Genomic DNA, 17,626 nt, shown 5'->3' on the forward strand with positions numbered 1-17,626 from the left:
TGCCACATAATGGAGGAGTCTTTTCAACATATGGGGCTGGACAACTGGGTATGTCACACCATACTCAACAATGAACTCAAAATGGACTGGAGCTAAATGAAAGAGCGAAAACTACAAGACTTAGAACACACATAAATCTTTATGATCTTGGCTTAGGTAATTATTTCTTAGATATACCCAAAGCATAAGCATCTAAAAAAAGAAAAGATAAACTGGGCTTCATCAAAATTAAAGACTCTTGTGCTTCAAAAGACACTACTGAGAAAGATGGGAGAAAATATTTGCAAATCATGTACCTGATGCGGGATCAGTATCCACAATATATAAAGAATGCTTATGGTTCAATGATGAAAAGACAAAAATTCAATTACAAATTAGCAAAGGATTTGAACAGACATTTCCCCAAAGACAAACAAATGGCCTATAAGGACACAAAGATGTTCAACGTCACTGGTCATTACAGAAATGCAAATCAAAACAAAACCATCCGATGCCACCTCACACCAACCAGGACGTCCAGACTGGAAAAATCAGGTGCTGAGCGATCGTGAGGTCGGGGAGCAATCACAGCCCTCACGGCGCTGGGGGGAGCGTGATGCCCTGCGGCCACTCTGGCAGAGCTGGGCAGATGCCCAGTCGCTGTGCATGCAGCCCAGCGATTCCACACCCCAGCGTCCACCTGAGCGCACTGGACACATGCTGACACAGAACCTTGTCCACGAAGGTTCGTCCCAGTGTTCTTCGTGACGCGGACAAAGTGCAAACAGCCCAAATCTTCATCCAGTGATCAATGAAATGTGGATCCACGCGACTGGCAATAAAAATGAAGTGTGGACTCCTGCCACACATACGGGCACCTGAGACATGGTACGTGAACAAAGCCAGTCGCGGCCACGCGCTGTATGCACAGCCCTGTTTGTATGAAACGTCCAGAATAACCTAGAGACACGGAGGCCTGGGGGACTGAGGGGAAGTGGGAAAGGACCGCTGACAGTGCGGAGTTTCTTTCTGGGGTGATGAAAACATCCAGAATTAAGGGTGGTGACAACTGTACCACTTTGAGAATATACTAAAAAACACTTAAAAATTGTGTACTTTTGAAGGGTGACTTTTAACTCAGAAAAACAAAAGTTGGTTTTAAAAACTATGGATGAGCTTCAGATGGGGGAATGACGAGGTGTCTGATATTTTTGTGTATTCTATTTTAAACAGGGCTGTCAAGAAAATAAAATCAAGTACAAGAATGACCAGATAGTGAATTTAAACTCCATCACCAAAAACAGACTTGAAATACACTTTTTCAGACATTTAGGGACTCCAATCCAGGCTAAAACCTGAAATTTAAAATGGCTGCTCATTTGAGAAACCAACAAGCTTCTCAAAGGACGCCGCCCAGACGTCCAGTCTGCGCAGTACAGACGGTAAATCCACTCCCCTGCCGGGCCTAAGATAACACAATTGAATACAGTAACGGAGACAGAGGTCCATTTCAATGCTTTCTCTCTGGAGAAGAACATCCATCGCAGCTTTGCAGCCACTTTCATTCCGGGTCTCTCTGTTTAACCTTCGGAGTCTCTGTAAACAGTTCTCCAAGTTCATTCCTGAGATGAAAGTGTTATCATCCTCCTACAGCGAAGGAGGCATGACATCAGTTCACCACTTTGGAAGACAGGCAACAGGTTAAGGGGGAAGAATAAAAACTACCAGACCCCTAAAACCATATACTTACTTTTATTGACTTTGTTAATGTTACAGAGTTCTTGCACTGCCAAACCATGCCTGAGAATTCAAAGAAAGAAATGGTACAATGGACAGCCTACCCACCCATCATACAGTGTATCAAAACTTGATTCGTGTGCATTTTGATAATTTCACAATCTTTTAGAAAGTTGTAACAAGAGTTGGTTTTAAATCTCCTGAAGGTCTTCAGATTTCTAGTACAGTATGCCATTAAATAAGTTCCACATTTCTCCATTTCAGTTCATTCCTCAAAACACAACCCTCAACAAAATTCTGCTGGAAAAAATGCATATTTTCAGGGGAAGTATGTGGCTCAAGGTCCAAGAGATTTGCTAAAGATTTTTGGTTCCCAAACGAAGTTTTCAGTTTAACCAAGAATCCTGTTTCTCGCTTAATCATCCAACCTCTCCTCGGCTTGCCTGGCAGCTCACCAAACACATCGGAAGGCAGGCATCCTGGTGTCGCCTCAAGTGACACCGGCATTATTGCCCAGAAACGGCTGGCAGCTCCTGTCAGGAGACCCCATAACCCCCAGGAGTCCAATTCCTGCGCTGACACTTTTATCAGGACGAAACCCCTGCAGAAACACGCTCCCACATCGAGACAGTTTTACTCACCCGTTTGCTTCACTCTTGCCAGGAGCAAGTCCGCACCCCCACCATTTGGCTAAGGGGTTTATTACAGAGACACCCACTCTGCCTCAGTGGTCACATACCACTTTGAAATATTTCTACTGAACAGAAGATACAAAACTAGGCAATTACCAGACTATCTCATTGGATGGAAAGAAACTTTTCGGTAATCCTGGGTATCTTCCTGAAGCCCCTTGGAAGGACTAAAAATTTACTGGATAGTTTAAGCTGTAATTATTCAAAACAGAAGTGCTACATCACCTGTCTTTCGCCCCTTTCCAAGTGAACAGCATAAAGACACACCAAACGACTGATTAAGAGTCACCCTGGAGCGATCACTGCATCTACAGAATGTCCAGTAACTTACATGTGGGCACAAGTGTATCCGAAACTGTCAAGGATCATGCAATAGGTTGAGGTTCTGCTCACATTGCTTTGAATTTATAGAACAGGTCAGTGAACCCCTTGGCCTGAGCAGAAACCTCAGTTAACTTTACAATTTAGACCTGATTCGAGGAGGCTTTAGCAGCACCGGAAGTAGAGCCCCCTGCATCCACTGCCCTTTACATCAAAGGCTATTTGGTTCCACTTGAGGGATTGGCAATTTCATGAGACATTTCACAATTCTAACGCATATTCAGGTCACTTAACCAAGCAATATGCTCTGTCAAAGAACTTCTTCCAAGTCAAAGCAAAAGAAGGCCTTAATGTGGAACACAGATAAAGCACTATCCAAATAAACTTTCTAAAAGAAACAAGACCACCCCCCCACCCCCCTTTCCCACTTGGTGGACCCAAGTTTGGTTGAATGTGTGGTTACCTCAGAATACAACTCAAAGTTTAAATTATAAATCACAGCCCTACACAGACATCGGAACACGTCAGTTCTTTTGAGTGCGGCACGTCCCAGGAAGCCTACTAGAGCCACAGCCCGCGACAAAGAGCACTCCCTAAGGGTGGGGCGCAGGACAGGTTAATTAAGGTCACTTAAATCTTCATCTTTTACAGCAGATCAGAACCCAGATGGCTGACTTTCTGCAGGATTTCTGATAGGAATCCAGGAGAGCTGGTTTCAAGTTTCACACCGACACTTAAGAGCTGTAACCTTCTTGTCCGGAAGTTGTGATCCACGGGAAGTCCACGTGAGTGCAGCACACCTGAGGTAGTCAACCTTACAAAGGCTCAGTATCTGAACATAAAAAGATTTTGAAATGACCACTGGCTGCAGTTTTTGTGGAGTTTTTTTTTTTTTTTTTTTCCTATTTGCAGAGTAAGTATCATGAAAGAACACTGCTGGATCTAGTCCACACATTTGTAACAGTGAAAGCCCCCCTCTATTCAACACACATAAAGAGCAGTTGTGACACATGAAACTTCCACAGTGCATCGGGCCGGTCCCTTACATCGAGGGGTCTGCATCGCTTGCCGTAGATCCAGCAGAGGTCAGGTGACGAGTGGCTGTTCGTGGTGGTTAGCTGTGGTCTAGTTACCTTAGAAGGGTTAGCAAAGACCATTCCTTAACTGTGTTGTGTGTGGCTGCTTTTCTGAGTTTCAAGCACAGCATACTGGTTGTCTAGCTGAAGTTTAAGGGCCTGGTTTTTTGCAACCTCATCCCTACCTCTAGTTTTGTGTTTTACTACTTCAAAGCTCTTCTCCATTTCTTTATCCCTAAGGGAAAATAAATGTAATCAGTAAATATTTCTTGAGGTTGTTTTTAAAATATTCTCCCTGAGTTAAAAAAAAAAAAAAAAGCCACCCTTAGGGGAATCTTGAGGGAGAGGCAGGAGGGCCATACTAGTACATAAAATCTTTATCAAACCATTTTTAAGGCTTCAGTTGAATAGAAAACAGAGAATACTGTAACTGCAGCTCCACGGTTCCACGTTCCGTAGTAGCAAATCTACTCTAGGACTCACTAGTAACTGCAAACCTATTCTGGGACCAACCCGAAGACAGGTGGAAAGTTAAAAAGCTCTCTGATAACACGTGATTCCTTCTAAGACTCACTTTTATGTTGGCAGACAGACAATACACCTCCCTTTACACATAAGTAAGAGCAACAATTTTCTCACTCATGTGAAGTCTACTCAGTATCCAGTAACTTCTCCTCACTTCTACCTCACGGGGGTGGGCCAGGTAAACAAGGACGAGTGTGGTGGATCGCTAACCCTTATTTTGTAGGACAGGGCAGAGGAGCAAGTCCAAGTGGAGGTTTAGAGTCAAGCCAGCTGTGGTCTCAAAGAGGAAGAAAGGCTGGGATTTACTTTCAAATTTACCCGCCCCCCCCCCAAAAAAAAACAGTTATTTCCATCTATCATTTACAATTCTTCCCATTTTATTTAAAAGTTCATGGCCCTAGACAAGGTGTGGAAGTGCCATATGTGGTCATTTAACTCCAGGTAGCATTCATTTTAAGTGCCTGCTGAAATAAGATTTTCACATTAGACTTATAAATGCCAACGTCTTCCGCCTGTTCACATGTACTGGGATACAACTAAACACTGCTCTTTCATTTCTAGTTTTCCTATTATAAGGCCTGTAAACCAGGAACAATGCACTCAAAACGCCCCAGCTTGGGAGAATGACATGGCAGCTTTGCCACAGCTACAGAACAGCATGAACCAGGGGTAAGAGAAGCTTCTGCAGACAGTGTCTTACTTCGGTGCCCGTTCCCCTGTGCCCCTCCAGGGCGCCTAAGTCCCATTCTAATTCTCAGCTGCCCGTCAGGTGCAGCCAGGGGTTTACCAGTCAACAGCATCCCCTCCCCGAGGGTTCTGTATCTACTACCTCCCACTCGCCACCACGGGGCAGGGTTCCAAAGCCCAGCCTGCTAACCAGAGTACTCACTTCCGGCTCTCCACGTGCTTGGCGGTGGACTGCAGGGACGGGAACTGTGTGTCACTGTATATTTCCGGTGGTCCTTGGGGTGCTTTCCTTGTTGTGGTTAACCTGGCTCCGGGAGGCCGATACACACCACTAGTCATTGCCGGTTCGGGGGTTTCTGTAACTAACATTGCATCACAGTTTAGAGAAAATATTCAAATGCTCGGCACATTAATGAACTAGCCTTGTAATTCCAATCACTGACAATTCCAGAAATGACGCCGGTACCTGACATAAAGCTTCCGGAAACCAGAAGTAACGCTGGTTATCTGGGAATGTCTGAAAGTGAAAACATTCTACTTCCCAGGGCAGTCTTCTGACCTCTCCATGTACAACTTTACTGTCCACATAAATGAGTCTGTAAGTCAACGTCCCGAGGTGGGAAGGGCTCTGCTACACATCAGGGACAGGCCTCATCGAGGACTGCCATTCGGAGCACAGCCACTTTCGTATTCAGTTTACACACCAGGAAGTGTGGATGGCCGTCACTTATTTGCCTGGGCAGTGCATTACATAAGATGCCATGTATCTAAAAAAACCTTATTTAATAAAATGCCATGCCGTTTATTTTTAATTCTAAAGATGACTAATAAGCCCTGGCTGGTGTGACTCAGTGGACTGAGCACTGGCTAGCCTGTGAACCGAAAGGTCACCGGTTCGATTCCCAGTCAGGGCACATGCCTGGGTTGCGGGCCAGGTCCCGGGTTGGGGGGTGCATGGGAGGCAGCTGATCCATGTTTCTCTCACACATCGATGTTTCGCTGCACAGTGATATTCCATCACTGCAAAAAGTACTACTGGACTGTGCTACTCTAGAGGCGGCAAACAGAACATGTAAAAAGATAGGTGCCATCCAAAAATTAGAGACGGGTTTGTAGAAAAAGCACACAACGAGCAGGGCGGTGCTGGAAGGGGCCGTGATGGTAAATGCGGTGGTCCTGAAGGGTTGTCAGCGATGAGGTGACAATGCAGCAAAGGACTGAAAGCAGGCGGCACATCTAGAGCTGGCAGGTCGGCCTAATTTGGCCCGACACCTGTTTCTGCAAGTAATGTTATACTGGAAGACAACTACTCACTGGACTGCTTCTGTGCTAAATGGCAACGCTGAGCATTGAAGCAGAGTTTTTAGGGCCCTCTAAGCCTAAATTATTTCCCCTTATGGAAAAAGTTTACCAACTCCCAATATAAAGAAAATTCCAGGCTGAAAATACCAGTACAAAGAGCTTAGACAGCAAAGGGAGCAAGTTCAGATTAAGAGAAAGACAAAGTCAGAAAAAAGGAGGGTCACGAGCCAGGCGTCTAAGGCCTTGTAAGTCCCCAAGAACGTCAGTTTCCATGTGGATTAGAGAGGATGCTGTTGGAGGGTCACAAACAGCACAGGACACGCTCCGCTGTATCTGAAAAGATCACTCTCGCTGCTGGCTGTGCTGGGACAAGTGTCTGTGGAGAAGCAGACAGCCTGGATAAGAAACGATCTCGGTGATCCGTGTAACAACATGACAGTTCAAAAACGGGGGTAGCCGTCGAACTGCTGAGTCATAAAACCTCAACTTATTTTGTAAGTGAGCCAACAAAAATTTACAGACAGATTAAAATTATGTTTGGAGCAAGAGAAAGGCTCAAAAATGGCCTCAAAGGTGGTGGCCCAGGGACTGAAAGAACAGCACAGACATGAGAAAGAAAGGCTGGCGGGTGCAGCGAGTTCAGTTCTAGAAACGCCGAGGTGGAGATGTGGGGTAGGCAGTTAAATAAACATGCCGAGAGTTTGGGAGAGCTGAGCTAGTGACGTCAATCTGCAGGGGGCTGGCACGTAGACACTGCCAAGGGAGACTGAGAACCGACCAGCAAGGTGGCAGGAGAATGCAGTGCCCCGGAATGCAACAGAAGAGCCCGCTGCAACAGGGCGAACCACTGTGGCAGCCGCTGCCGATGGGGCCAATCAGGTGAGGGCTGGGCCTTGGGCGATGGATCCAGCAGTGCAGAGGGCATAGCGACCACTAACAGACGCAGTCAAAAAAAAGAGGTGGAAAAACACATACATGGCAAAAGGCCAGAAAGGATGCAAAAATACCGACATGGTAGTTATTCGTGATCTCTGGACAGTAAGATTTGGGCTGGTTTGCTCTTCTTTATATTACTTTGGATAAAATAGTGGATATACATTACAGCAGCAATATTTACCTGGTGTGCCGCAAGGGGCACTGACCTCTTTTCCCTCAGACTGTCCAATAAAAAAACAACAGCCAACACAATAGCCACCCAGTGTGAATGAATCAAAATGACACCTTTTTTTTTTTGTCACATCAGCAAAAAAAATTTTTTGGTGTGCCACAGAATTAGTTTAAGTGTGCCACGAGGTGAAAAAAGTTCAAAATCGCTGTATTAAAGCAATGTTTCTTTCTCAAACGTCTTCCCCATTACTGCCCTCCAAGGGGCCCTTTAAACACCCTTTTTCCTAATCACCCCTCCAAGCTAATACCACAGGTATACCCTGTACACTGGCTTACATACTGTGGCCCTCTGATGGGTCACAGAACCATGGTAAGATCTCAGATTTCATCACCCCCCCCCCCCCCGGACCACTTTCGGTCCCCTCAGGAATGATAAGACGTGCCCACCAGAGAATTCATACTTCAAGATAGTAAAATGGGGAATGGGAATGGGGCGGGGTGGGGCAGATGAAAGGACAAACAAGTGAAACAGGTAGCCACTATCCTTTAGTCAACTGTCCAAAACCGAAACAAGTGCTTAAGTACTTAAATTTGGCAACTCAGTTTACATTTAAAGTGAACCAGCCTGCAGAAAAGCGCGTTTAACTTAAAGCACATTGCTTTGGGTGTGGAAGTCTTTAAACGCGTATACACGTAAACCTCCCTGCCAGGACCGGAAGGAGCCCGGCTTACCCACCACAGGCATGTATTTAGTTGGAAGCTGACTGCATATAAAATTACACATAGAGACATCTTCTTGAAAACGAAACATTACAATTACCAGTTACTGGAGCGGGAGCTGCTTGTACCGGAGCTGTTTTATTCCAGGGGCCTGAAGATTTTTCTACACCACCACCGCCACCTCCACCTTCTTCCCAGTTATCGCCTGGATCTTCTCTCTTTTCACTATCGTCTTCTTCCTTTTCACTATTGGAAAAGCAAGCAAGCAAATTCAATTACGGAACCACCAGAAAAACTGTCAGTGCAAATCCTTAGTTCTGGTTTTGTGGGACCCGAAGTCACGTCAGCTCTACGAAGCCCCAGGGCTCACTTGTTTAAAAGAGAGAGAGAGAAATGGGGATTATATCTACACCAGTAGGACTTCTGCTTGACTTCCCGTGGAAAAAGGGTTTCATTGCTGGAAACAGGTTTAGGAAACCACCTGGCCTGACGACGGTCAGCACTGCCCTCCGCAACCTCATGTACTCAAGACCGTGTAGCGACATTTAACACGCTGACGTGCTGGGCTATGACAGCCTGCATGGTTGCGTACAGCAGCCCCAAGAAAGCGCAGAACGCCAGCTATTGGCTCAGCAACTGAGAGAGGAAGAAGGAAGTACTTGTCTAACCTGATATGCAGAGAAAAGGGCAACTTGAAGGATTCAAAGTATAATTACTAGATTTTTCTAGGACCAAAGTATACAACCAGGCATTTATGGTAAGCGTATTTTTAGTGATGGGATGAGTGGGTTTAGAAAATACATACATATTTTAATCCTCACTGGAGGATATGCTCAGATTTTAGAGGGAGGGGAGGGGAAGGGAGGGGGAGGGGGAGGGGGAGGGAGAGGACCACAGATGTGAGAGACAAACAAGGATCTGTTGTCTCCTGAAACCTGCTGGTGCACAGAGATAATGCTCCCACCAACTAAGCCACCTGGCTAGGGCGGAATGAATGGTTTTTGAAAGTTGTATAATTTCATTTGCTAATCTGTTAGTATATTACAAAATATGATCGAGATTAGAATTCACATTCCAACGGAGGAAAACAAGTCAGCGCTCAGCGTTTACACATCAGTGCTACAGGTTTAATGAGAGCCAGTGTCTCCTGTCTGACAGGAGATCCGCAGAACGGCCTCCGACACCGGATACAAGTCACTGATGTGAAAAAGGAAGGGCATGTAAGAACTCAGTCTTTGACTTACTTAGTGATCGTAAAAGCAAGAGCTGTACTCAGGGGTACACAGCATCCTAAGAGTGCTTGCAGTGTTTACTTTAATGCCATTAAAACTTCTTTATTCGTGAATTGGCCTGAGTCAGAAACCTGTAATTTCTCCAAGGTTCCTTTGATTATTTTTCCTTTTGCCAGATTACTTATTATGATTTTATGTAAACCTGAATGCTCTAAATTATCAAGAACATATCTGGTCTCTCTATACTGCTGGCTCCAAAGCAGGGAGGTAACTGCCAGATCAGACTTCCTTTTCCCAACTCCCCGCCCTCTCTGACGCTGCCCCCCCCTCTCCCCCAGCAGCCAGGGGCCAACTACCAGCCTTTTCTCTGAGCTGCTTCCCTTGCCATCGGGGTTCCCCCTGGGTCTTCGGTGTATTCAGTATCCACTATCCTGACTACCCTTTTCCCTATTACAAAAACAAAACATGGCTGTTGTCTAAAGCTCTGACTTTTGGCCTTCCATTCTAAAGACACTTTCTCCTTTTGCTATCTCACCCACTATCTCGGCCCAACAATGTACAGATGACCCCACCCTGACTTCGTGACCTTTGAACACCTGGGCCCCTCCCGACTACTGCAAAAGAACACCTAAGGGCTCTTTCCTTCCATTTCTTCTAAAACAGGACAAGTCCTGGCTATATTAACAGATTTCTGGGACAGCTAATGTCTCCTTTAAAGACATTTGTAAAAAAATTTCCATGACAATGGTGGCATCATGGGAACTTTCCACAAACCAGAATTATTCCAGAATTTAGAGGCTTAGGGTGGCAGTAAGGAAGGGGAGAAGGGAACAACCCTCTCTCTAGTCTGGTTTATAGCACGATTTTCCTTAAGATTATCGTCTGGGTGGCAGAAAGGATATAGAATATGGCCAAGTCACCCTCCAGTTTTCCTTTTCATTAACAGAGAGTCCTGTGCAGCCATTCAAATAAAATGTTAGGCCTGTTATATAAACCAACAACTTACTAAAACAAGCTTTCTACACCTGAAATAGACATCTAGAATGATTTTTAAGATGTTGAGAGTAAGTAGCTGGGTCCTGGACTGTGTGGCTCGGTTGGAGGACCGTCCCGCTTGGGACGCATATGAGAAGGCACCCGATTGATGTGTGTCTCCTTCCCTCCCTCCCTCCCTCTCTAAAAGCAGTGAAAGAATGTCCTCGGCTGAGGATAAAAAACAAAAAGTAGCTGGGTGCTAGAATGCATGACTATTTTCATCATGCAAGAGGCAGCTATGAGCAAATTCTAAAGCCAGACTGACTGCCTGGTTCAAATCATCCTGGGGCCTCCACTTTACTAGCCAGGAGGCCCGGAGTGTGGCTAGGCCTCTGTACGCCTGAGTGTGCTCACGTGTAAAACGGGGCCACAGCCCCACGGAGAAGATTAAGTGAGTTAACAGACATAAAACACTGAGAACAGGGCCTGGCACAGACTAAGTGTTCACTACTACGTGATTTCAAACAGTCACTTGAATTCTCACACAAGCAGCACAGCACGTATACCACCTTCATGATAGGAAAAAGAGCAGTTTTCATTTGGGAAAAAAAAACAGGAAAACATGTTCTTTTTAAAAAGACACCAAACAGTAGGCCTTGTTTTCTAAAGCTTATTGAGTGGAATGAATGACCAGGTAGGGACGTGAAGGTCATAATGTATACAGCCATGCAGCAGGGGTATCCAAACATCAGAACTATCACCAAAAAACAAACAAAACGTTTTTGAGACGTTACCCACTTCTGAAGCTATGCCAATGTAATTACACCACAATGTAATTTGCTTGGTTGGGGAGTAAAAACCATAGGTGTTATTCACCTAGCTGCAATGAACTAATTAGTAATGTCCCAGCAAACCCAACACATGCCAGACAGGGAGGTGAAGACCCCCCCAGAGATTTAAGTGCCTTCCCAGCACTTTTATTCTCATAGACCCAAGCTGCGATCGTTTTCAGTAGGGCACTTACATTTTGAAACAGCAATGTGTCGAATCACAGTGGCTCAGATATATATATGTTAGACTCTAAAATAGCTTTCCCCTCTAATTAGTATTTGGTGATTAACATCTGAACTCTAGAATGATTAGCCTGTAAGAAACAACTGAAAACCAAAAAAATTTAACACTAACTGCCCCTAAGCAGAATGAATTATGGGTAATTCTTATACATATGCTGCTATTCTTTTCAAATATTCTCTTTTAAAAAGTATATTGCTTTTCTAATTCACAAAACAATTTTTTTAAAGATTTTATTTATTTTTAGAGAAAGGGAAAGGGAGGGAGAGAAACATGGATTGATTGCCTCTGGCATGCTCCCGATCAGGGACCCGGCCAGCAACCCAAGCATGAGACCTGACCAGGAATCGAACCGGCAACCTTTTGGCTAACAGGCAAGTACCCAATCCACTGAGCCACACCAGCCAGAGCTAGTTCACAAACATTTTTAAAGAAAAACTCTAGTTTGGTCTAATAGACTATTTAGAGTCCCAAGTAAAAGAAGATTCTTTTATGTCTAGTATTTATCACCTTCTTTACCCTCAGAGACAGGTGAAGAAACAAGTAATCACAATCTAAAATTACTTCTAAATGACAAACTGTTACTAACAAATAAGTGATCTGTTAATTAGATGGACTGCATATCTATAATCAGCACAAAAAGTCAACTTAGGATTTAGCCTCCTTAAGATCCGAAATCCTAGCTAAACTAAACATTGGAAATTGTCTAGTCAAGACCCTGCATCCAACGGAGGGAACTAAGGCCCCGAGGTGCCAAGAAACGTGCCAAAATGCCACAGCACTAATGGCAGGGCAGAAATGATTTAAACATCCTATTACTTTTTCATCTTTGCACACTCTAGCAAACGTCAAACCTCTAAATTCCAAAGCCAGAACAAGAACCACGCTGCAAGCACAATTAGGCTAAACTTCTGTGCCTGACCCACATGCAATACACAGCTTCTCATCAGCTGAATTTGGCCATTTAAACACTATGATGCTACGGTAAATTCAGGAGCACAATTCACAGTACACTGTCTTAAATATGCATGTGTGTAAGGCACTATTGGTGGGGCAGGGGAACGATGGCACTAGAAAAGGAATGTCTACTATGCCAGGCAGCGTTCCAATTTTACAAAGTTAAACTTTGAAACAACACTAAGGCAGGGAGAAAACCCATTGTACATACAACACTGATACTCAGACATTTAAATACTTGTCCAGGGCTACAAAGTAGCAGAGCCAAGTCGTGGGACTGCACAGTGCAATTCTTTCGGGTTGCCTCATTTCACTTCTTTACAGCTCTAAGATATGACACAGAAATTCTCTCTATTTTGAGATTTGAGGAATTCACTTTCTTTAATAAGGCTGTTCAGGATTACACATCCTACAGCAGTACATTTATAAAGAACAGAACGTTCTTACTGCCTTATCGCAAAAGACATTACATGAGAATTAATGTATCCTAAAGGGGAAGCAGCTAAAACAAAACGAGCCTGGACTGTGTTTGTGCTGGAATGCTGGGCATCCCCCCTGGTCTGCCACTATTATCCAGCAACTGTTACAACAGTAAAATGGGGAGACAGAAACGGCCCGATGAGCTATGCTTGGCGGCTTAAATGTCACTGCACCTCATCCAAGGACTCCCTTCCTAGTAGTCTGTGTCTCTCTCTCTCTCCTGTGGCCCATAACACCCTGCACATCACTGGAACGATCTGCTGGTGTATAAGTACAACGTGAGTTATTCTTACGACACCAAGACCAGCACAATGTGTAATAGTCACACAAATATTTGCTGCGCTAGATCCAGTTTGGATGCAGAAGTAATCTCAATGGCTTCCCTCTCAAGAATTTACTGATAAGTAATGACATGACCTTGAATGAAATCTATTAAACTAGACACACATCTGACACATGCCCTTATAATACTCTTGGTACCGAAAATCCTGGGCTAGTTGGTAAATGTGAGACAGGACGTTAATATAGTATGTTTGCTGCTACTGAAATTTTCCCCTTCAAATGAACACTTATCTTCAATAAAGGTCCAGCTTGTTAACCTATTATATAAAGATTAGTGTCAAGAACTTCAACAGTGTATCTGCAGCTAACTAAAGGTAAAGCAAATATGACTGTAGATATAAGTAAGCAAAGAGTACATGGGTATTTATTTTACTATTCTTGCAACTTCCCTGAAGTTTGTAATTTTTCTAAAGCAAAAAGTTGGAAGAAAAAAGTAAGACTATAGGCTGGGGATTTCAAGATATTTTAAGTCAAATTCCAAAGTTTCATTTTCCTTGTTCCATACAGAGGGGGCAACACTGCCTCTCTCATGGGTAGAAAAGAGATTGAAGGAATAAAGGAACCCCACTTCCCAATCCCAGAGAAAAGAAAAAAAAAATCTTATTTCTCTTCCCTTTTAAGGGCTTCTATGCAAAGGTAAGACCAAGCTACAGAAGACAAGCATTTGTCTCTGGCAACATTAAACTCTCAGAGGAACTTCTGTTCACACGGTTATACTCGTGCTGGCCCGTCCGTGTCATTTTGTCCTTTTATGTCCCAGTGAACCTGGCTATATTAGTCACGACAAACTCTGGGGCTTCACTCCTCCTTCTCCTCAAATCTTTGCATTATAAGTCAAGTGCCTCGTGGTTAAATAGCAGAGAAATTCCCAAGAGTAAGACATTCTAATTTACCTACTTATCTAGATTAACATTAATCAAGTGGGTATTTTACAAACATCCTGTCAAAAGCCTCCCAACACTCAAGAAGTGGTCCCAATTTTGCAGATAAGAGCCGACAGTCAAAAGTAAAGTGACTTACCCAAGGTCACACACAAGCAGCAGGGCTAAAACACAAGCAGGTTTATCTTTCTCCTGAAGTCCATCATTTTGCCACGTAAGAACTCATCCCATGTATGCGAGTAACCACTCCTATAAAAGATGTCTTTTCTCCCCCACCCCGGCATCCAGTTGCACTGTCGTGAACATTTAATATGCAGTTTATAAGGATACTGAGTATATTAAGTGAAAATTTTAGTCCCTGTTATAAGACCTCAGGTGGCTTCTTGGTCTCGAGCCTTTCCTGGAAGCTGTGAGTCTCCCCCTGATTGAATGATTTATACAGGCAATAGAAGTACAGACCCCAGACTCCACAGTGACTGAGCATCCACAAAAGCAGCTTCCTGAAGAAGGTATGTTTCTCAATGTTAGTAGGTTACAGGAAGACCCCGGACCAACACTTAGGGGCAGTGACTAGATGCTAAGACTAATGGAAAAACCCACAGTATAAAAGCTGGTCTACCTCAGGTCAAGCAGAACTTAAACACTCACCTAGCTGAGATTCACTTATGCCCCTGGCAAAGGTGAAGGATGTAAGTAATGTAAGGAATGTTTCACCGTCTCCAGATTAGCCAGAAATAAAGACTAAAATAGCCTTGAATATAGATACTCAATGCCAGAAAAACATAACAAAATCAATTTCTAACATTAAGTGAACTTGAAACATTTTCCCCGCGGAAAGTGCCACTCGTGCTGAGTAAGTTCGACAGGACAAACACCATCCTTCCTGTCACAAGTCTTCAAGACTCCGCAGTCTAGGGTCTGCAGTCGGGGAAGGAGGCCCAGGAGCCTTACTCCTCAACAAGACGAGGACCCCACACACAGGCAGTTCCATAAACCCGAATGGTTAAGAACTACAACTCCAGTCTAATTACTTCTGCTTAACACTACTACAGAGGAAGCTCAAGAGTGAAGACCCCGAGTTCTGTCAAAGCTTCCTGCTATCAATCAGGTTTCACTTTGGCTAAGTTCGTGAAATGATGTGAAAGAAGCTAGGACTTCAATCTCTCGCTGCAGGAGGTATTCCACAGATGTCAAAATTAGCCCGGCTCTGTGAATGAATTAAGACCATAAACACTACTTATCCAGGGAGGCCAAAAACAGTATTTCATTAAGGAAAAGTATTTCCTCCACTGTACCATGTGGTCACTGGCATATACAAACTGCTACCTTCAAACTGGGATTAGAAGGTTTTAAATCTTAAACCAATGGAAACGTATATCCACTTGTTTTTTTTCTACTTTACCAGCCCCTCCAAATATGACATTTATTTACATGAATCTAAAATTGACCACCGTAAATTGGACTTGATAAAATTCTTAATTCTTAATTTCAAATTCTCTAAAAACCAACCAATCCAATTTTTAAAAACTACTGTTCTCTTGAACTTTAAAAAAACCTAGCCAGGACTGGAAGTAGGCAAGCTCTCCTAGGATTTTTGGAGCTTGCAGCTAATTTGATCAGCACATAGAATGATTGCCATCTCAGAGAGAAGGAACAGACACAGTCAGAGCCCTAATAAGCATATGTAAAGTGAAGGCTACTATGGTGCTGTTTTGGGGCTAAAGAAAAACCAGACATACAACACCGATCCTTAGGGCTATCTAAACATTTTTGTAACCAGACCATACCTTATTTGCATCGCCTGAACTCTAAGGCCGCTGTAATCAACCTCTTTTTGCTCAAATTCTTTCCACTCATCTTCATCCTGTAAAACACATACCATCTGATTAAAGACAATCGTAAAAATACCACTAAGACAGATATCAGACTATAAAAAGTGCATCAAGTGCCTGGAACCTGAAGTATGGACTCATTTTCTGGCCACAGCCCTTGCTTGATGCCGAGGTCGACTAAGCTGGAGGACAAACGTGCCCTTTCAACAGTTACTTCCGCCTGGTTCCTTCACAAGAGCTGTTAATTTAAAATCAACCAGGAAAAGTCAAATGAAAAAGTCAATAGTAAGCCCACAACTGAACGTCTATCTTAATGCTGCCATGTGACTTTTTCCCCTCCGTCTTAGAGGCTAAGTCATGCCAATTAGAGTGGCCACAAATGCAATTGTTATAAAATTCAGCTCCGACTCCTAGGCTTAAGTCAGAACACTAACTCACAGTAAACGTCACTCGATAAATGCTCAGTGCTGGGCACTTCGGACCCAGACCAACTGCCCCTTGAGGGTGCTGCTCTTGGCTCAAGCCAAGCGACGAGGGGTGCAGCTGGGCGGGTCGGGAGCTGGGTGGAAGGGGTCCCGCGGGGAGGCTAGAGGGCCAGACCCGAGAAGCCCACGTCACGTGGCCGGCTTCCGCGCCCGTCCGCCCTCTGGCCGGCCCCCGGACGCTCCGCCAGGCAGGCGGAGGCAGGCACATGGGCGCAAGCGCGCGGCTCGGGCCCCGAATCCCGGCCCCTCACCTTCGTCACGGCCTTGGTGGCGGCACCAAGGCCCGCGGCTCCTGCGGTCCCGCCGTCGGCCGGCCGAGCTCCCGCGCCCGCCCCACTGCCCGCCGCGCCCGCGGCTACGCTACTCCCGCCGGCCGCACCCGCAGCGCTCGCAGCGCTCGCTGCCCGGTTGCTTCGCTCCTTCTTCTTCTTCTTGTCCCTCTTGGCGAAGAAGTTGTCCAGGCTCCGCTCCTCCGTCTCGGCCATGGCCTTGGCCTCCTCGACCCGGATGGGTGGGGCCGGCGGCGGGCGCGGCCCGCGGGGCTCCGACCTAGGAGTGAACGCCGGCTCCGCGCTCAGGCTCCGGGGCGCGGCGACGCCTCAGCCCCGCGGGGTTGCCGAAACGAGTGCGGCCGGCGGGCGGCTCCCCCCGCGTGCTGTCGGGCGGTGGTATGATCCGCCTGATGGATCGCGCGCCGCTGCAGGCGCCGGAGCCCGCCGAGGCTGCCTCCGCTCCCGCGACCACGGTGCAGGATCCTGCCCGCTCCGCTGCCGGAGGGGAAAAGGAACGCGCGGGTCAGAAGCTCCAGCGTGAGTGCTGGACTAGCGGCGGCGCGTGCAGGAGGAAGACGCGCGCGCGCAAGCCCGGAGAGGAGGGGAGAAGGGGTGGGAAGGGGAGGAGGGAGGGCGGGCCACCAGAATAGAGAGGCAGCGTCTGCGCCTGCGTACTAAGATCCGCCAGCCGCTGTGGGAGCGCGGCGAGGCGGGCGGTGGGAGGAGACGGAGGCGGAGCTGGAAAGGAAGCCAATCAAGTTCCAAAACGAAGCGCTTAGGCGACAATCCCTGTCACAAACGGGGCGGGGCCGTGGAGTAGGGGTGGGAAGAGAACGTATGCTAAATAAGTGACGTGTATGAAGATTTCGCCAATCGTGAGACCGGGTTTAGCCTTGAGGGTGGGCATTTAGAGGACTGGTTAGTGACTGGGCAGGAGAGGTCGGGTAGAAGGG

General features: G+C 45.7%; 1 protein-coding gene across 6 annotated transcripts; it reads right to left on the reverse strand.

Moving 5' to 3' along the window:
* Positions 1–1,712: 1,712 nt before the first annotated feature.
* CDV3 (CDV3 homolog) lies at positions 1,713–17,276 on the reverse strand. 6 transcript variants are annotated; one of them, XM_053929780.2, is made up of 5 exons: positions 16,653–17,276; positions 15,872–15,948; positions 8,247–8,392; positions 5,220–5,373; positions 1,713–4,040 (listed from the first exon to the last, which is right to left on the reverse strand). In XM_053929780.2, exons 1-5 carry the CDS (start codon positions 16,884–16,886, stop codon positions 3,890–3,892), a joined length of 762 nt encoding a protein of 253 aa, XP_053785755.1. In that variant the 5' UTR covers positions 16,887–17,276; the 3' UTR covers positions 1,713–3,889. The 6 variants fall into 6 exon arrangements, with proteins under 6 accessions (XP_053785755.1, XP_053785754.1, XP_053785758.1 ...); XM_053929779.2 differs by having other exon boundaries at positions 5,220–5,379; positions 16,653–17,270; XM_053929783.2 differs by having other exon boundaries at positions 1,713–3,561; positions 5,220–5,379; positions 16,653–17,269.
* Between the last annotated feature and the right edge of the window lie 350 nt (positions 17,277–17,626).

This window comes from Desmodus rotundus, chromosome 8 (assembly GCF_022682495.2).
Source record: "Desmodus rotundus isolate HL8 chromosome 8, HLdesRot8A.1, whole genome shotgun sequence".
Lineage (NCBI taxonomy): Eukaryota > Metazoa > Chordata > Mammalia > Chiroptera > Phyllostomidae > Desmodus > Desmodus rotundus.